This window comes from Notolepis coatsorum (genome assembly GCF_963971535.1).
Source record: "Notolepis coatsorum genome assembly, chromosome: 5".
In the NCBI taxonomy this organism is placed as follows: domain Eukaryota; kingdom Metazoa; phylum Chordata; class Actinopteri; order Aulopiformes; family Paralepididae; genus Notolepis; species Notolepis coatsorum.
In genome coordinates, this window is record NC_140169.1 from 148,313,462 (window position 1) to 148,333,354 (window position 19,893).

At 43.2% G+C, this 19,893-nt stretch overlaps 1 protein-coding gene across 1 annotated transcript in view; it reads right to left on the reverse strand.

The window, feature by feature from the left end:
• LOC311228418 (NBAS subunit of NRZ tethering complex-like) overlaps positions 1-19,893 on the reverse strand; it is a gene marked incomplete at its 3' end in the record, with an annotated part of 39,983 nt that overhangs the window by 10,567 nt on the left and 9,523 nt on the right. The window contains exon 2 of the mRNA XM_084314325.1: positions 19,705-19,842. Coding sequence (XP_084170451.1) covers positions 19,705-19,842 — 138 coding nt within the window. The remainder of the gene's footprint in view (positions 1-19,704; positions 19,843-19,893) is intronic.

A 19,893-nucleotide genomic window follows, 5' to 3' on the forward strand; every position in this document is an offset into this window, starting at 1 on the left:
TGTACACAGACCATGTATTCAGCGTGTACACATACCATGTATTCAGTCTGTAGTACACATACCATGTATTCAGTCTGTAGTACACAGACCATGTATTCAGCGTGTACACAGACCATGTATTCAGTCTGTAGTACACAGACCATGTATTCAGTCTGTAGTACACATACCATGTATTCAGCGTGTACACAGACCATGTATTCAGCGTGTACACAGACCATGTATTCAGTCTGTAGTACACATACCATGTATTCAGCGTGTACACAGACCATGTATTCAGTCTGTAGTACACATACCATGTATTCAGCGTGTACACAGACCATGTATTCAGTCTGTAGTACACATACCATGTATTCAGCGTGTACACAGACCATGTATTCAGTCTGTAGTACACAGACCATGTATTCAGCGTGTACACAGACCATGTATTCAGTCTGTAGTACACATACCATGTATTCAGTCTGTAGTACACAGACCATGTATTCAGTCTGTAGTACATAGACCATGTATTCAGCGTGTACACAGACCATGTATTCAGTCTGTAGTACATAGACCATGTATTCAGCGTGTACACAGACCATGTATTCAGTCTGTAGTACACAGTTCACTGCTGCCATGTGAGCTGATGACACGGTGAGGGTGCAGCTCAGAGGGTGCAGCTCAGAGGGTGCAGCTCAGAGGGTGCAGGTGAGGGTGCAGCTCAGAGGGTGCAGCACAGAGGGTGCAGCTCAGAGGGTGCAGCTCAGAGGGTGCAGGTGAGGGTGCAGCTCAGAGGGTGCAGCACAGAGGGTGCAGCTCAGAGGGTGCAGCTCAGAGGGTGCAGGTGAGGGTGCAGCTCAGAGGGTGCAGCACAGAGGGTGCAGCTCAGAGGGTGCAGCTCAGAGGGTGCAGGTGAGGGTGCAGCTCAGAGGGTGCAGCTCAGAGGGTGCAGCTCAGAGGGTGCAGCTCAGAGGGTGCAGCTCAGAGGGTGCAGCTCAGAGGGTGCAGCTCAGAGGGTGCAGCTCAGAGGGTGCAGCTCAGAGGGTGCAGCTCAGAGGGTGCAGCTCAGAGGGTGCAGCTCAGAGGGTGCAGCTCAGAGGGTGCAGCTCAGAGGGTGCAGGTGAGGGTGCAGCTCAGAGGGTGCAGCTCAGAGGGTGCAGCTCAGAGGGTGCAGGTGAGGGTGCAGCTCAGAGGGTGCAGCTCAGAGGGTGCAGCTCAGAGGGTGCAGGTGAGGGTGCAGGTCAGAGGGTGCAGCTCAGAGGGTGCAGCTCAGAGGGTGCAGCTCAGAGGGTGCAGGTGAGGGTGCAGCTCAGAGGGTGCAGCTCAGAGGGTGCAGGTGAGGGTGCAGCTCAGAGGGTGCAGCTCAGAGGGTGCAGCTCAGAGGGTGCAGGTGAGGGTGCAGCTCAGAGGCAGACGCTCTTATTGTGGAATTCACTGCTATAATTTGATGTTCAAAGAGCTAAGCAGTTTTTCTGCATCATGATGAACTGCCTCAGAGTAAATGTGTTCAAGGGAAATGTGTGTGTGTGTGTGTGTGTGTGTGTGTGTGTGTGTGTGTGTGTGTGTGTGTGTGTGTGTGTGTGTGCGTGCGTGCGTGCGTGTGTGTGTGCGTGCGTGCGTGCGTGTGTGTGTGTGTGTGAGAGAGAGTGATATATTCCCCTTCTCTGAGGGAGAAAGGCTGCTGTAGGCAGATACATATACTGTATGGTTGACTGAAAATCTCAATCTCTCGACTCAGCATAACAAATCTACAGACACACAGGCACCGATACATAATATACATTAGTGTTTATACAGTCTAACATACACACACGGTCACATACAAACTAAGTAATGTACACACACGATCACATACAAACTAACATACACACACAAACTAACATACACACACAATCACACACAAACTAACATACACACACAAACTAACATACACACACAATCACATACAAACTAACATACACACACGATCACATACAAACTAACATACACACACGATCACATACAAACTAACATACACACACGATCACATACAAACTAACATACACACACAATCACATACAAACTAACATACACACACAATCACATACAAACTAACATACACACACAATGACATACAAACTAACATACACACACAATCACATACAAACTAACATACACACACAATCACATACAAACTAACATACACACAATCACATACAAACTAACATACACACACAATCACATACAAACTAACATACACACACGATCACATACAAACTAACATACACACAATCACATACAAACTAACATACACACAATCACATACAAACTAACATACACACACGATCACATACAAACTAACATACACACACAATCACATACAAACTAACATACACACAATCACATACAAACTAACATACACACACAATCACATACAAACTAACATACACACACGATCACATACAAACTAACATACACACACAATCACATACAAACTAACATACACACAATCACATACAAACTAACATACACACACGATCACATACAAACTAACATACACACACAATCACATACAAACTAACATACACACACGATCACATACAAACTAACATACACACACAATCACATACAAACTAACATACACACACGATCACATACAAACTAACATACACACACAATCACATACAAACTAACATACACACAATGACATACAAACTAACATACAAACACAATCACATACAAACTAACATACACACACAATCACATACAAACTAACATACACACACAATCACATACATTATATTGATTTGTTATATTGTTTACACTGCTTTTGTACTGCCTGTGCCTCCCTTCCCCCTCCCCCATTCTGCTATGATGCCTGAATTTCCCCAAGGGGATCAATAAAGGAATATCTTATACAAACTAAGTAATGTACATACACAATTACATACAAACTAACGTACACACATAAGTACATACACACACCCATACAGTACACATGCACATCATGTACCCATACATTCAAAAATAAATTAAAGCGCCTACAAGCACAGGTAAATAAATACACACACCCAAACACACACACATGCACAGACACACACCACACACATACATGTGCAGACATAATTGCACATGCAGACATGCATGCAGACACACATTACACACATACTTAATAATAATTGCTATTTTTCTGACAGATATTGCGATTGCGATTACATTTGCGATTATAATAAATTAAGCAGCCCCACAGAGGTTTATTGTAAAATGCGGCTTTTTTAAATCGATTAATCGTTCATTCCTACATGGTAGTACGTGAAGATGTTACATGTCCACTAGTGCTAGGTGATATATTGAGTTTCAATTTCAATTATGATTTTGGCTTCCCACGGTCATGAAAACAAGATAATCAAGATGAATCTAGTATTGTGGCACACGTTGCGTTGCTCTCATGTTGTCTCGTGTTGTAAATACAGCGTACCCTCCCTTTACAGCGGTGCGCTCCACCCCTCCCTTGCCTTCAAACCCAACCCGTAGTTTCCGCTCGTGTTGAGAGGGAGGAGGAGGAAGCCACGTTGCGTATCTCCGGTTATTTTTGAAAGATCATGATGTTGTCAAATCAATGAGTAATTGTGTTTAAACATTTCCTTTTTTTGATCCACTTTTTCCTCCTTATTTTTCTATTTTTCTCCCATCCCAATTTCGCCTCACTTTGTCATGAAGGCTTTCACATGGCTATGCATTTCATGAGCAAAAATGCCCTTGCCCTGCAGTTGTGTGTTCAGTAGGGATGGGTACCGTTCATATTTGAACCGATACGGTACCGGTACCTGTGAATCGATACCGGTACCCAACGGTACCTTTTTTCTGTACTTTAGTCTCTAAAAATTTAATCTACCTACCTCAGTTGTGAAAAAAGAAATCCAAACTTCAAATAACCACACTTTCGACCGTTTTCGGCTTGCCCCGACTGCTTTGTTGTTGAATCAAGTCAAATCCTAGGTAAGCGTATATTGTGTGTGTGAAAAGAAAAAAGTTTAAAAAAAAAGAAAAAAAGAAAAAAAAAATTAAAAAATATTATTTTTATTTTTTTCTTATCATGTAATCTTTCGCGGGCCGGTCAGAATCATCCGGTACCCAACAATGCCGTACAATGCCCAGGTCTGCCCTAGAGGGTTTTTAGGCAATTCTCCTTCACATCTCTTTGTGGATTATATTGTATTATATGTAATTGTTTTTATGTGTAAAAAAATAAAAAAACACAATAAACACAATATTATGTTTTTATAATTGATAAACTATATGTATAACGATATTTGAGATATTTAGTGCAAAGTTCAGTTTTTAGTTAAAGAAAAGTTTGTAATACAATTACCATGGTGCTTTTTCATTTAAAAGAGTATATTTTATACCCTAAGTCTTATTCCAAAATCGTTATAACTGCTGCAAGGAACAATTTTCATTGTTCAAAAATCGGAGTATAATTAACAATGCACGTACACGCAACTGTGTAGAGTAGACACATGAAAACGGACATATATACAGTACAACCACGCATGCCCACACACATATATATATATAGATACCATTTAGTTAGATGCTTGCATGAAAAGCGCCTTGTTCTTTCGACTAATTTGCAATGCAAAGCAGTGTTCAGGAAATGGAAATGGAGACAGTGACACACACACCCACACAAACACGCGTGCTTGCACACACGCACACACCACACACTTTCTCAGCTCGTCATACAGATGTGAAATTAAATATCGTACACTGTACAATATGTCTGGCCTCGGAGATAAGAAGACTGTTTGAGAGAGAGAGAGAGAGATAGAGAGAGAGAGAGAGAGAGAGAGAGAGAGAGAGGGGTGCTTAATTATAATTTGTGAGAGAGAGAGAGAGAGAGAGAGAGAGAGAGAGAGAGAGAGAGAGAGAGAGAGATAGAGAGGGAGAGGGAGAGGGAGAGGGAGAGAGAGAGAGAGAGAGAGAGAGAGAGAGAGGAGAGAGAGAGAGAGAGAGAGAGGAGAGAGAGAGAGAGAGAGAGATAGAGAGAGATAGAGAGAGAGAGAGAGAGATAGAGATAGAGATAGAGATAGAGATAGAGATAGAGATAGAGATAGAGATAGAGATAGAGATAGAGATAGAGATAGAGATAGAGATAGAGATAGAGAGAGAGAGAGAGAGAGAGAGAGAGAGAGAGAGAGAGAGAGAGAGAGAGAGAGAGAGAGAGAGAGAAAAATAAAACAAGCTAGATAGGGAGAGAGAAATAAAGAGAGAAAACATGAGGAAGATATAGTGGGAAATAAAGAGGGTAAGCAAACAAGATATATATATATATATAGAGGATAACAAGAGACAAAGCGAGCACAGGGGAGTAGCACTGGAGAGAGAAGGGGAGGGGGAGAGGGATGGATGGAGATATATATATATATATATATATAGAGAAAAAGAGAGATATAGAGATATAGAGAGTGAGAAAGTCCATTACAGATAGTGTTTGTTATAAAGCAAGGCCAGATAATGTGCAGCAGAGACAAACACAATAGAACCTACAGTATGACCTACAGAACATAGAGAAACACAGACGAGTGGAACGACAGAAATGGACGGAGGGAGGGAGGGATGGATGAGGGAGGGATGAATATATGGAGGGAGGGATAGAGGGAATGATACATATGTAGGTAAGGAATGATGGCGATGGAGGGAGTGAATTAGAGATATATGGAGAGGGACAGGGAGAGGCATGGAAGGGAAGAGGGGAGGGGATGGGGATATGTATTGAAGGATGCAGATGTATGGATGTAATGGGAGATAAGGAGGGAGGGAGGGATGGATGGAGGGATGAAGGGAGATGGATATATAGCTGGAGAAGAAGGGTGGTATAATGGAGATATGGAAGGAGGGATGCATATATGGATAGATGTAATGATACATGGGAATATGTAGGGATATGTAAGGAGTGATATAAGTAAGTAATGATAGAGGTAAGGAATGTTAGAGATAAGGCATGTTAGAGGTAAGTAATGATAGAGGAATGATATGGGGAATGAGTGATGGAGGTAATACATGATAGATGGAAGGAGTGATGTAAAGGGAGGCAGGGATGGATATATGGATGTAGATAAGGAAGGAGGTAGGGAGAGGTAATAAGTGATGTATAGGGATACAGGGATGGATGGAGAAGGATGAGGGCATGACATATGTATTAGAAGAAAGTCAATAGATATAAAGGAAGGAAGGCATGGGAAGGAGACATACAAAACCTTGGAGCCACTAAGTAATTTGGACTGAAGTTAACTGAACCGACAAACAGACAGCGACAACCAGAGACCTCAATGGACCTCAGGATCATGAAAGACAGAGAAATAGAGATATATACAGATATCTATCTATCAATCTATCTATCTATCTATCTATCTATCTATCTATCTATCTATCTATCTATCTATCTATCTATCTATCTATCTATCTATCTATCTATCAATCTATCAATCTATCTATCTATCTATCTATCTATCTATCTATCTATATATTAGGGCTGTCAAAATGAATGCTTTAACTTTGGAGATACATTTAAATAATTTAAAGCATTAACATCTAGATTGCTATGGAAGTAGGTGACCACTTGGAGAAAGACTTCAAAAAACAGTTTAACTTTAAATGGGACCGAAACAAAGTGAGATATCTGGGAATAACTATACCTAATAACCTAGACAATCTACATCAGTGTAATTATGGAAGTTTGGAGAACTCTGTAAAGGAAGATCTGAATAGGTGGAAAATTGTACCTCTCACTTTATTTGAAAAAAATAATATTATTAAAATGAACATCTTGCCACGTTTTCTATTTTTATTCCAAAACATGCCATTATACATAACACCTAAATGTTTCAACGTTTGGGAGGGGCTGCTGAGAAAATGTATATGGGATGAAAAGAAACCTAGAGTCAAACTCAAAATCTTGCAACAAAAAAAAGAAGGAGGGGGACTAGCATTACCAAATTTAATTAATTATTATTACGCAGCACAGGTAAAACCGATTCTAATATGGATGAAAAACGAGATGAGACCCAAATGGAAGTCAATTGAGTTGAATCTAGTGGAATCACTCAGCACATTGATCTTCTCCAGATATAAAAAAGCACAGATCAAAATACACAATTACTCTATATATAACACATTTAAAATCTGGAGGGAAATATGTCAAATAAATAAAATTAAGGAACAAGAAATGATCTGCTTAAGACAAATAGCATGGGACCCAGATTTTTCTCCAAACAGTATCGACGGTTTTTTTAAGACATGGGAAGCTAAGGGCCTCATACGTTTCTATCAAATGTACAATGAAGGAGTGGATTCTTTTGAAAATGTAGCTAATAAATATGCCTGTCCTAGTAATCACTTTCACCGATACCTGCAAGTAAGAAGCTACTTAAGAGAAAAACCGATACCTGCAAGTAAGAAGCTACTTAAGAGAAAAAGTCCAAATTAAAACTCCACCCCCTACTGAAATACATGATAAAGACTCAACAAAGCCATAACCTCAAAAATACAACTGGACAAATTTACAAAATGCTCCAAGAAAACAAAATTGAAGATTTAAGCTATATTAAAAATAAATGGGAGAAGGAACTGAAAACAAACATACCAGATAAGGAGTGGAATCAAAGCTTTAAAGATATCTTCCATTACATAAAATCACCCTTTTGGCAGGAGTATGCTTGGAAAATAAATATGAGGTACTTTAGAACACCATCGAGTATGTCCAAATACGCACAAAATGATCCCGGCTGCTGGAGGGAGTGTGGGGAGAAGAATGCTGACCATACACATATTTTCTTTACATGTAAAAAAATTCAAATCTACTGGTCAGATATTCTAGACATAATGGAACAGATGTTTAAGGAAGTGGGTATAGAAAAACATGATATACTCTTAGGAACACGCCCCAAAAACCTACAAAAAGAAGAACTATACCTTTTTTTTTATTTTGAGAGCTGCAGCACTTAAACAAATTACAAGAGCTTGGAAAAAACTTGAACCCCCGAAAGTAAACAAATGGTTAGAAACTGTAGAGGACATATATAGTATGGAAAAGGTAACCTACAAAATCAATAAGAATGAAAATATGCTGGGAAAAAGATGGGGTCTCTTTAAACTATGGAGGGGTACTAGTTGACAGACAGATCAGTCTTTAAGGAAGATTTTAAGTAACAGGAAACAGTGATGATCTACTGATCAATTGTTGGGGAACACCCCTTAGGCCTACAGCTACTGTATACCTACAATGAAAATTCAAGCCTTTTTACTTATTATTATTATTTTATTTAAATTTTTCGTTTTTTGGTTGGTTTCTTTTTTCTATTAATTTCTTATTTGTTTGCTGTTATTATTGTTGTTGTTGTTTGTTGTTTTTCTTGTGTGTGTGTGGGGACGGGTAGGGATGGATGTTGGATGTGTGCCGGTCCGGGATCTATGCTGGTGCTCGCCCCTTTGTTTGTGTTTTCGTCTCCTGTTTTTTGTATGGGTGATGGGTACAAAAAAAAAAAAATGTCAAGATTTGGAATATGCGTATGTACATTTGTGTGGGTATGTACGTATGTAGGTATGGACAGGTGCAGTTGTGTATGTGTATGTGGGTACACTTACTATACCTAAATGTAAAATGTTTTTGTTTGACACAATAAAGTATAAAAAAAAAAAACATCTAGATTAATCTATAGAGTGAAAAATCTTCAATTTTAGCGCCGCGGATATAAGAAAGAGGTCTAGCTGAGTCAATGTTGATGGTTTTATTGAACATGAATTGAACATTGAACATTAATATTTCACATGAGAGAAACTGTATTCAAAGAAAGCTATTAAAATAGTCTTTGAATCTAAATATACTTTCTTTGTGTTGATTTTACATTAATTCCATGATTTTACTCAAGTAAATATATGTTACAAGCTTCGGTCTTAAGTAGAAAAATGCTATGTTTAATCTAGATTAATCTAGATTAATTACAGAAACTTGTGAGATTAATTAGTTAATTATTTTTTATCTATTGACAGCACTAATATATATATATATATATATAAAGTCAATGTACACCAACAACACATGTGCCGTGAGGCTTGAGGAAAAACACACATACTTAGACAGGGGTGCAGTTTGAGTCCAACCCTCTTCAACATATACATCAATGCACTGGCAAAAACATTGGAACAAACTGCAGCACGTGGCATCCCCCTAGCAAACACAGAAGTCAAATGCCTACTGTTTGCAGATGACCTGGTGCTGCTGTCTCCAACAAAAGAAGGGCTACAGCAGCACCTTGACCTTCTGCACACATTCTCCCAGACATGGGCACAAATCTAACCAAAACTAAAGTTATGATTAGGGATGCCCCGATCACGTTTTTTTGCCACCGATACCGATCACCGATCGTCTATGAGCCATATCGGCCGATACACTGCCGATACCGATAGTTTTTTTGGTTTTGTTATACTGTAAATTTGGATTAATTAATATTTTTAAATAATTATTAGTAACCTATACATAATAAAAAAGACTGCCATTTGAAATCGAATTGAGCTGAATTCAATGAATTTGAACCATTTATGAATTGCATTTTACACAGTTTTAGTTGTTTTGTAATTGTATTGTAAAATTAGCTGATAGTTTAAAAGTGACGAGAGGACACTCAGTTTTTACCAGCTGACAGTATTATACTGTAGGTCTAACACAGGCATTCTCAAAGTCCGGACTCCGGTCCAGATCGAACCACAACCGTCTCTGGACTCTGAGCTAATTATACTTTTCATCATGTATTATCTGTATTATCTGCGAGAGAGCGCCAACACACAACGAGTCGAAATTCTCCGCTCTCTCTAATGCAAGCAGCGTCTCTGTCTGCAATGCATGTCCGACTGGAGCCACTGTCTGTGTGTGACTCTGCTTTGGTCCAATCACATTCCCCCACCCAGCCTGCGAATCAGAGGCAGAGTAGGGCGGGTCTTGACGGCACGCCTGGTTGTCTCTCAGCGACACCTACTCACCTGGGTCAGTGCAGCGCATAGTGTTTATAATATATCTATGGTGTAGCGGGGCTCCATCGTCTGGAGTCTATTACACTTAGTAACTAACTTACTATCATGCTCCCTCGCGCGCACACACACACACACACACACACACACACACACACACACACACACACACACACACACACACACACACACACACACACACACACACACACACACACACACACACACACACACACACCAGGGTTTCCGTTGCGTATACAGTCATTAATATATTCCAAATAAAATAAGTCCTTCGATACTCCGTCTCCGTGCTGCTGCTGACTTGAAATAAAATAGACCGCGTATGTGGCAGTCGGTCCGACCCTAACAGCAGTCTGTTATAATCACATTTTTATGAGCTAACGAATTCCGTTATATTGGACATTTGTATTAATTATATCAAGCGAAGAACTGAGAAAGCAGAGACACGGCAACATTATCGTGGTTTGCGTGACTACTCTCTCCACCTCAATGTCACGCGGTCGAAAAGGGCGCTTGTCTATTGGACAGTGGAAATGTGTGTGTGGCTGCGATCCTGTGTGTGCGCGCGCGCGTGTGTGTGTGTCTGTGTGTGTACTGCGGAGCCCAGATCAGCGGAGCCGAGTTTTGACATGGCATTGATCCATTGTTCTATTGAAGCACATTATTACCACCATCCTCTCGCTAAACAACTTGTAGACCACGGTGTTTTTATGAGTGCCCACAAGTAGCCGTTTTAATAATATAATAAGCCGCGCGCCTCGGTAATAATAATAAGCCGCGTTTTTTCTTCCTTCTTCCCAAGATGCACAGACATAGATAGATAGAGAGAGAGAGAGAGAGAGAGAGAGAGAGAGAGAGAGAGATAGATAGATAGATAGAGAGATTAGATGCAGTGTGCTTGTTTTGCAGTGAGTGCTGCGAGCAGTGGTAATAATAATCACTTCCTATATTTGGTTCGCGTTTGGTCCGATGAAGCGAACCGAGACCTACGTTAAAGCTCTCGCTGACAACGTCGTTGTCATTATTAGAAGCAACGAGGAAACAAATGTAATGATCGTTTCGTTCATCGCATAGGCTATTTAATTTTAGCCTATTTTAATACAATTCAAATAATCAAATTGTGCTTAGACTCAGGGAATTATTTTCACCGGACATTAAGACCGGAGAAATTAAATATGTCGGACTTCAAGAGATTTTGCCGGACAAATACCGGTAATTACCGGCTAACGGAAACGCTGACACACACACACACACACACACACACACACACACACACACACACACACACACACACACACACACACACACACACACACACACACACACACACACACACACACACACACACACACACACACACACACACACACACACACACACACACACACACACACACACACACACACACACACACACACTTGTGTGTCCGTTATGTTTTTCGCGCGCGTCATTGATCGGCAAGTAGGAAGCATTATCGGAATTCCCCAATCTCATATTTATACTGATTATCGGCCCATACCGATCGCTGGCTGATCGATCGGGGGCATCCCTAGTTATGATATTCCAAAAAAGACCCAGCCTACAACAACACAAACACAAATTCCTCCTAGACACAATTGCCCTAGAACACACAAAAAACTACACATATCTCGGCCTAAACATCAGTGCTACAGGGAACTTCAACCAAGCTGTGAACGACCTGAGAGACAAAGCAATAAGGGCTTTTTATGCCATAAAAAGGAACATCAAGCTAGACATTCCAATGAAAATCTGGCTCAAAATGTTAGACTCCATCATAGAACCCATTTCCCTGTATGGTTGCGAGGTCTGGGGCCCACTTGCAAACCAAGATTTCACAAAATGGGACACACACCACAATGGGACTATAATCACCTAAAATAAAATGACCCAGACACTCCATAACAAAGCCCTCATCTACAGAGAGATGCCCACTCAGCCAGATGGTTCTGGGACTCTGCTCACAAACACAAGCAGAGCCACCAGACAGAAACCACACTGGACTAAATCAAATTATAAGAAAACAAAAAGAAAACTATCTGACACATTGGAAAGAAACAACCCAAAACCAGAGCAAATTTAAATGCTATTTGGCCCTAAACAGAGAGTACACAGTGGCAGAATACCTGAGCACTGTGACTGACCCAAAACTAAGAAGATCCTTGACTAGGTACAGACTCAGCGAGCACAGCCTAGCCATCGAGAAAGGCCGCCATAGGCAGACCTGGCTCCCAAGAGAAGACAGACTGTGCACCCACTGCACACAAGATGAGGTGGAAACCGAGCTCCACTTCTTAACAACCTGCCCACTATACCAAGACATCAGAGACATATACTTCAACCTGCCCACTATACCAAGACATCAGAGACATATACTTCAACCTGCCCACTATACCAAGACATCAGATACATATACTTCCCACAAATTGCAAACACCCAAAGAGACTTTGAAAACATGGACAATAACTCAAAACTCCCATACCTACTGGGAGAAATAAAATAATGTGCAAACACAGCAGCCAGATTTGTGAGCTGCTGTGACAAGAAAAGGACATCCAATGGAATACAACCACCATAAAGACTGTACAAGAAATTCCTTCTGCAATGTACTGATTTCTTTTGATTTCTCTGTTTGATTGTTTTGTTTTGTTTTTGTTTGGCCTTGGCAATGTAAACGTATGTTTCCCATGTCAATAAAGCCCATTTGAATTGAATTGAATTGAGAAGAGGGGGGGGGGCAGTGCACAGTGTGTCCTCGTCTCCGTGGGTGTTGAACACAGACGCAGCCCCTGGAACACATTGATAAGGAGCCTCTCGCTCAAAGGCCAGCAGGGAAAACAGAGAGATAACAAAAGCAGAGGAGGGGAAAAAGAGAGGTACGTCCGTCTGGCAGCGTGGAGAAAGAAGGGGGGGGGGGGGGGGGGGCAGAGGAGGGGAAAGGACTTGTATATTTTAAGTTAATGGCTTTGAAATTCACATCAAGTGGGGAGATGGGGAACTATTACATCCATTAGGATGCAGGGGGCGACGCCCAGGGGAGGGGGGTGTGTGTGTGTGTACCGGGACACAAATGGTGTGCAATTGTCTGTACTTATTTGTGTGTTTGTGCATCCCTGTGTGTGTGTGTGTGTGTGTGTGTGTGTGTGTGTGTGTGTGTGTGTGTGTGTGTGTGTGTGTGTGTGTGTGTGTGAGTGTGTGTGTGTGTGTGTGTGTGTGTGTGAGTGTGTGTGTGGTTGTGTGTGTGTGGTTGTGTGTGTGTGTCACTGCGTGTGTCCATCTTTATTTGCGTACATGTGCTTGGTTTGTCTGTGTGTTCCCGTGTGTTTGCCTGTGTGCGTGTATGCCTGCGTGTATGCCTGCGTGTATGCACATGTGTGTGTGTGTGTGTGTGTCTCTGTCTCGACCTTGAGCGTCGGCAGGGACACATCACTCATCTCTTGCTCTTTCCATCCTCTCTCCCCTCGCGTTCCTCGCTGTGATCATTCTCCCTTGGCCGCGCTCCGCCTCGACTTAAGCCCCCGAGAGCCGCGACCACTCAAGGAAAAGGTCAGAGCTGTTTCTCCACTAACTCTCCCTACATTTTTATCACTTTCTAGCTCCGTCGTTCCTCACCTCCTCTCCTTCTCCTCTCCTCCTCCTCCTCCTCTCCTTCTATCCTCCTCCTCTCCTCCTTCTCTCAGCCCCTTCATCCGTCTCTGCCACCCATCTCCTCCCTCTCCCCGCCCCTACATATTTCTATCTCCTCTGCTCCACATCATCCTCCCTTCTTCTCTCCCTCTTTAACTCAACAATTCTCTTCTTTCTCTGCCTGCCTGCCTCCCTCCCTCTCTCCTTCTCTTCTCTCTCTCTCTCTGATACCACATGGTCATCCCTATCCCCTCCCTCTCCACCCCCACATCTTCATTATCTCCTCCCTCATTCTCCATCCCTCCTCATCCTCCCAATCTCCCTCTCCACCCCACATCCTCCTCCCTCCCCCCTCATCCCTCCCCCCATACTATGTCCTCTCTATCTTGTCTTCTTTGATGGTAGTTATATAACTCATCACACGCCATCTTCACATGACTTCCTGTGACAGTGTGAAAGTGTACAGAATTGCACACATCCAACACATAATATATATTTATGCATGTGAACACGTTTGGATGACATTTCATTTGCACTTGAGCATGTTCATATGGCATGTAATATAAAATGATACCCGATTATGTAAAACGCATGGCTGCTGTTTTGATACGGTTAAATGATTTCTATTTTATTCAAAAATGTTATTGCACTCACTCACTCACTCACTCACTCACTCACTCTCTACCTCGCTCACTCACTCCCTCACTCACTCACTCACTCACTCCCTCACTCACTCACTCACATACTCACTCCCTCACTCACTCACTCACTCACTCACTCACTCTCTACCTCGCTCGCTCACTCACTCACTCACTCACTCTCTACCTCGCTCACTCACTCACTCACTCTCTACCTCGCTCACTCACTCACTCACTCACTCACTCACTCACTCACTCACTCACTCACTCACTCACATACTCACTCCCTCACTCACTCACTCACTCACTCACTCACTCTCTACCTCGCTCACTCACTCACTCACTCTCTACCTCACATACTCACTCACTCACTCGCTCACTCTCTACCTCGCTCACTCTCACTCACTCACTCACTCACTCACTCACTCACACAGTGATGCAGTGGTCATGTGACGGGGTTGCACGCCGCTCCACCTCTTTGAGCAGGAACTACTTTGCCTAACAATAGCTCAGGTCATCAGGTGTGTTCAAATACTACAGTTGGACCATTCAACACAAAACCTGTAAATGAAGTGTTACATTCCATTCCTACGGGCAATTAGGCATCGTCTTTATTCGCAAGGGAGCATTTATGCGCGTGGGCGGGGTGTCATTAAAACACAGTGCAACCCCTTATGAAATCACCACTGCACACATACATGTACATTACACCCTTACACACTCAGTAAGGTGCAAGGTTTTATACGTGCGGTGTTCATATTCAGACACAGGAAGGGCTCTCTGCACGGCTGTCTCTAGATGTTCATATTCAGATACAGGAAGGGCTCTCTGCACGGCTGCTGTCTCTAGATGTTCATATTCAGACACAGGAAGGGCTCTCTGCACGGCTGTCTCTAGGAGCGCTCATCCAGACGACGTCACGCTCGGCGGGACACTGATGACCCAGGGGAGTGGGGGGGGAGGGGGGGGGAGGGGGGGGGAGGACCCAGGGGAGTGGGGGGGAGGGGGGGGGAGGACCCAGGGGAGTGGGGGGGGAGGGGGGGGGGGGGGGGGGACCCAGGGGAGTGGGCTGTTGACTTGTTGTTGTCGGGTGACATTTGGCCAGATGGTGCCGGTGTGTGTGTGTGCGTGTGCGTGTGCGTGTGCGTGCGTGTGTGTGTGTGCGTGTGTGTGCGTGTGCGTGTGTGTGTGTGTGTGTGCGTGTGTGTGTGGGTAGGAGGTGAGATCAAACAGACGGCTGATAGTCCAACTTCACACTGTTGCAGAGGACCCAATGCAGTGCAGTGTCGATTGGATGACCGAGTCTCCAGGACGCTGCAAGCAGCCATAACATGGTTCTCCAGAACGCTGCAAGCAGCCATGCCATGGTTCTCCAGAACGCTGCAAGCAGCCATGCCATGGTTCTCCAGAACGCTGCAAGCAGCCATGCCATGGTTCTCCAGAACGCTGCAAGCAGCCATGCCATGGTTCTCCAGAACGCTGCAAGCAGCCATGCCATGGTTCTCCAGAACGCTGCAAGCAGCCATATCATGGTTCTCCAGAACGCTGCAAGCAGCCATGCCATGGTTCTCCAGAACGCTGCAAGCAGCCATGCCATGGTTCTCCAGAACGCTGCAAGCAGCCATACCATGGTTCTCCCAGAAAGCTGCAAGCAGCCATACCATGGTTCTCCAGAACGCTGCAAGCAGCCATACCATGGTTCTCCAGAACGCTGCAAGCAGCCATGCCATGGTTCTCCAGAACGCTGCAAGCAGCCATGCCATGGTTATTTATTATGTCATCCTTTTTTAGTTTCAGCACAGTATCACCTAGGTGTTGTTTATTATGTCATGCTTGTTTAGTTGCAGCAGCACCTAGGTGTTGTTTATTATGTCATGCTTGTTTAGTTGCAGCAGCACCTAGGTGTTGTTTATTATGTCATGCTTGTTTAGTTGCAGCAGCACCTAGGTGTTGTTTATTATGTCATGCTTGTTTAGTTGCAGCAGCACCTAGGTGTTGTTTATTATGTCATGCTTGTTTAGTTGCAGCAGCACCTAGGTGTTGTTTATTATGTCATGCTTGTTTAGTTGCAGCAGCACCTAGGTGTTGTTTATTATGTCATGCTTGTTTAGTTGCAGCAGCACCTAGGTGTTGTTTATTATGTCATGCTTGTTTAGTTTCAGCAGCACCTAGGTGTTGTTTATTATGTCATGCTTGTTTAGTTTCAGCAGCACCTAGGTGTTGTTTATTATGTCATGCTTGTTTAGTTGCAGCAGCACCTAGGTGTTGTTTATTATGTCATGCTTGTTTAGTTTCAGCAGCACCTAGGTGTTGTTTATTATGTCATGCTTGTTTAGTTTCAGCAGCACCTAGGTGTTGTTTATTATGTCATGCTTGTTTAGTTTCAGCAGCACCTAGGTGTTGTTTATTATGTCATGCTTGTTTAGTTTCAGCAGCACCTAGGTGTTGTTTATTATGTCATGCTTGTTTAGTTGCAGCAGCACCTAGGTGTTGTTTATTATGTCATGCTTGTTTAGTTTCAGCAGCACCTAGGTGTTGTTTATTATGTCATGCTTGTTTAGTTTCAGCAGCACCTAGGTGTTGTTTATTATGTCATGCTTGTTTAGTTTCAGCAGCACCTAGGTGTTGTTTATTATGTCATGCTTGTTTAGTTTCAGCAGCAGCTAGGGGAACATGCTCCCGGCCACGACACTGACTCAGTGATCATCAGTCATCAGCACCAGGACCCTAGCTGCCGATGCAGCGCTATCGGATACAACGACGTAAAACAAAACTGCTACGACAAGTTATTCTTATCATATCTTATAGATTTGAAAGATTATACATATACACACACACACATTCCAGCAGAAGCTTTAAAGGCAGACGTTGAAACCTCAGCCACCAGCTGATCAAAAGGATCTGGGAGAAATAAGGAAATGTACCAACAGACTGGAAGGACAGGCTCATTGCTATTATACCCAAGAAAGGAGACCGTAAGAGCTGCAACAACTATCGTGGGATTATATTGCTCTCAACACCAGGCAAAGTGTTCAACCGCATTATCTTGGACAGACTGCGAAAAGGGGTCGATGATGAACTGAGAGAAAACCAAGCCGGTTTCAGGAACGGTAGATCGTGCAGTGACCAAATTGCCACCCTCAGGATCATCATCGAGCAATCCATAGAATGGCACTGTGACGTACATGGGTACGTGGGTTGGTCATTACCATTATTACTGTAATTATGACACCATCTGAACATCAGGTTAGTATATGTAAATATGTTATGTTTTGTATGTGATGTGTGTGCGTGTGCCATGATGGCTAATGCTGTCTCTTTTTCTTTATCTGTCAGGTGCCGCCCGTCCCTACACTGAAGAGTGCTGATTGCCTAATGAATGACAGCTGATGGCAATCACCTCGAGAGGGACGGGTGGACAAATGCCTGACAGCACACACACGTCCGGGGCGCCTCATGGAGTCATTTGCCAGTGACCATAGAGTTGGAGGTTGCCCTTGATTTACCACTGTTTGTGTGGAATAATTATTATAACACTGCCCTTGATTTACCACTGTTTGTGTGGAATAATTATTATAATACTGCCCTTTGTTTCCACTGTTGTGTGGGACTGATCTATTGTGTGATCTTGCTGTTCACACCACTTACCTGGTAGGCATTGTATTTGTGTTGGTGTAACTACCAGGTGAGTATATATATATATATATATATATTGTGGCCTATTGCCTTTTTTGCCACTGTTTGTGTGGAATTAATATATATATATATATATCTATGTATTGGGCCTTCTGCCTTTTTGCCACTGTTTGTGTGGAACTATATTGTGCTGTGCAAGTTGTGTACATTTGCTGGGGGATTCCCAGACTGCCAACCGCAGGGCTTGTGATTGTGTCATGTGACACTAGGTCACTAGGGCTTGTGTTGGCTCTTGTGCCTTACTCTATTATATTTACTTGTTTGTTCTTCCCTTACCCTTTTCCCCTATTTGTTATATGTTTGTGGGATTATTTCCCCTCTTTCCTCATCATAAATTAGTGGAGGTTTGAAGTCCTACCACAGCTAATAAATATAATTTACCTTTTGAAAGCGCGTTTGTGTTGTTTCCTATCTGCCAGGACCGTGCTTTAAAAGCATCTACTGAGAGGGGCTGTTTTTGTTCATGTGCAGCCTGCTTCAGTTTCTATTCTATGTGGTCATCAGACCTTGGTACATGACAGGCACGCACCTGTCTATGTCGATTTCATAGATTTTGAAAAGGCATTCGATAGTGTAGACCGCGAGCGGCTTTGGAAACTCATGGCACACTATGGAATCCCTAAAAAAATACATCAGCATAATCAAGAACACGTATCAGGACATGAAATGCCAAGTGTTACATAACGGATGACGTGCACAAAGTGCTCACCGGCGTGAAACAGGGCTGCCTACTTTCCCCCGTCCTCTTCCTCCTATGCATCGACTGGATCATGAGGCAAACCACAACCAATAAAAAGACTGGCATCCAGTGGAGTCTAACGGAGCACCTCGAGGACCTGGACTTTGCGGATGACATCGCACTACTCTCACACAACCATCAACAGATGCAAGACAAACAAAACCCAGCTGCTAGAAGCAACTGCAGCTGGACTTGGGCTCAAAATAAATGGACCAAAAACTCAAGTAATCAGAGTCAATAATAAAAGCACGAACCCCATAACCATCGGGGGCCAGACACTGGAAGAGGTTGACACATTCACATACTTGGGTCGTGTTATAGCTGTGGATGGGGGGACAGAGGAAGACGTAAGGGCAAGAATAGGAAAAGCAAGAGCAACATTCAACATGTTAAACAAGATATGGAAAACCAGAAACATCAAACTCAACACCAAGCTCAAAATCTTCAACTCCAACGTCAAATCCATTCTGCTATATGGCTCTGCAACCTGGAAAACCACCACTAACGTCATCGATGAACTGCAGACCTTCATCAACCATTGTCTGAGACGTATCCTCAGGATCTTCTGGCCAAACACAATCACCACCATCGAGCTGTGGGACCATGCACCGAGCAAGAATCAGTGGAGGTCCAGCCGACCAGGAGAAAATGGAGCTGGATTGGGCAAACACTTCGAAGACACAAAACCGCAATAACCCAACAGGCATTAACCTGGAACCCACAAGGCAAGCGAGGCAGAGGAAGACCCAGAAACACCTGGAGAAGAGACACTGAGCAGGAAGTCAAGACGAGGGGACTGACATGGAAACAGCTGGAGAGGACGGCTCAAGACAGACGGGGGTGGAAACTTTTCATCAATGGCCTATGTTCCAAAAGGAATAAAAGGCCTAAGTAAGTAAGTACACACACACATAGAGACAGACACACACACACACACACACACACATAGAGACAGACACACACACACACACACACACAGGGTACCTGGTAGAGGGTGTGTGTGCGGTCCTTGAAGCAGGGGGCGAGCCAGCTGCAGAGCTGGAGGGAGTAGTAGTAAGCTGCCAGCTGCAGTGACAGAGCAGAGTGAGCCTGCTTCTCAAAACACCTGTTAGCATCCAACACCTGGAGAGAGAGACACACACACACACACACACACACACACACACACACACA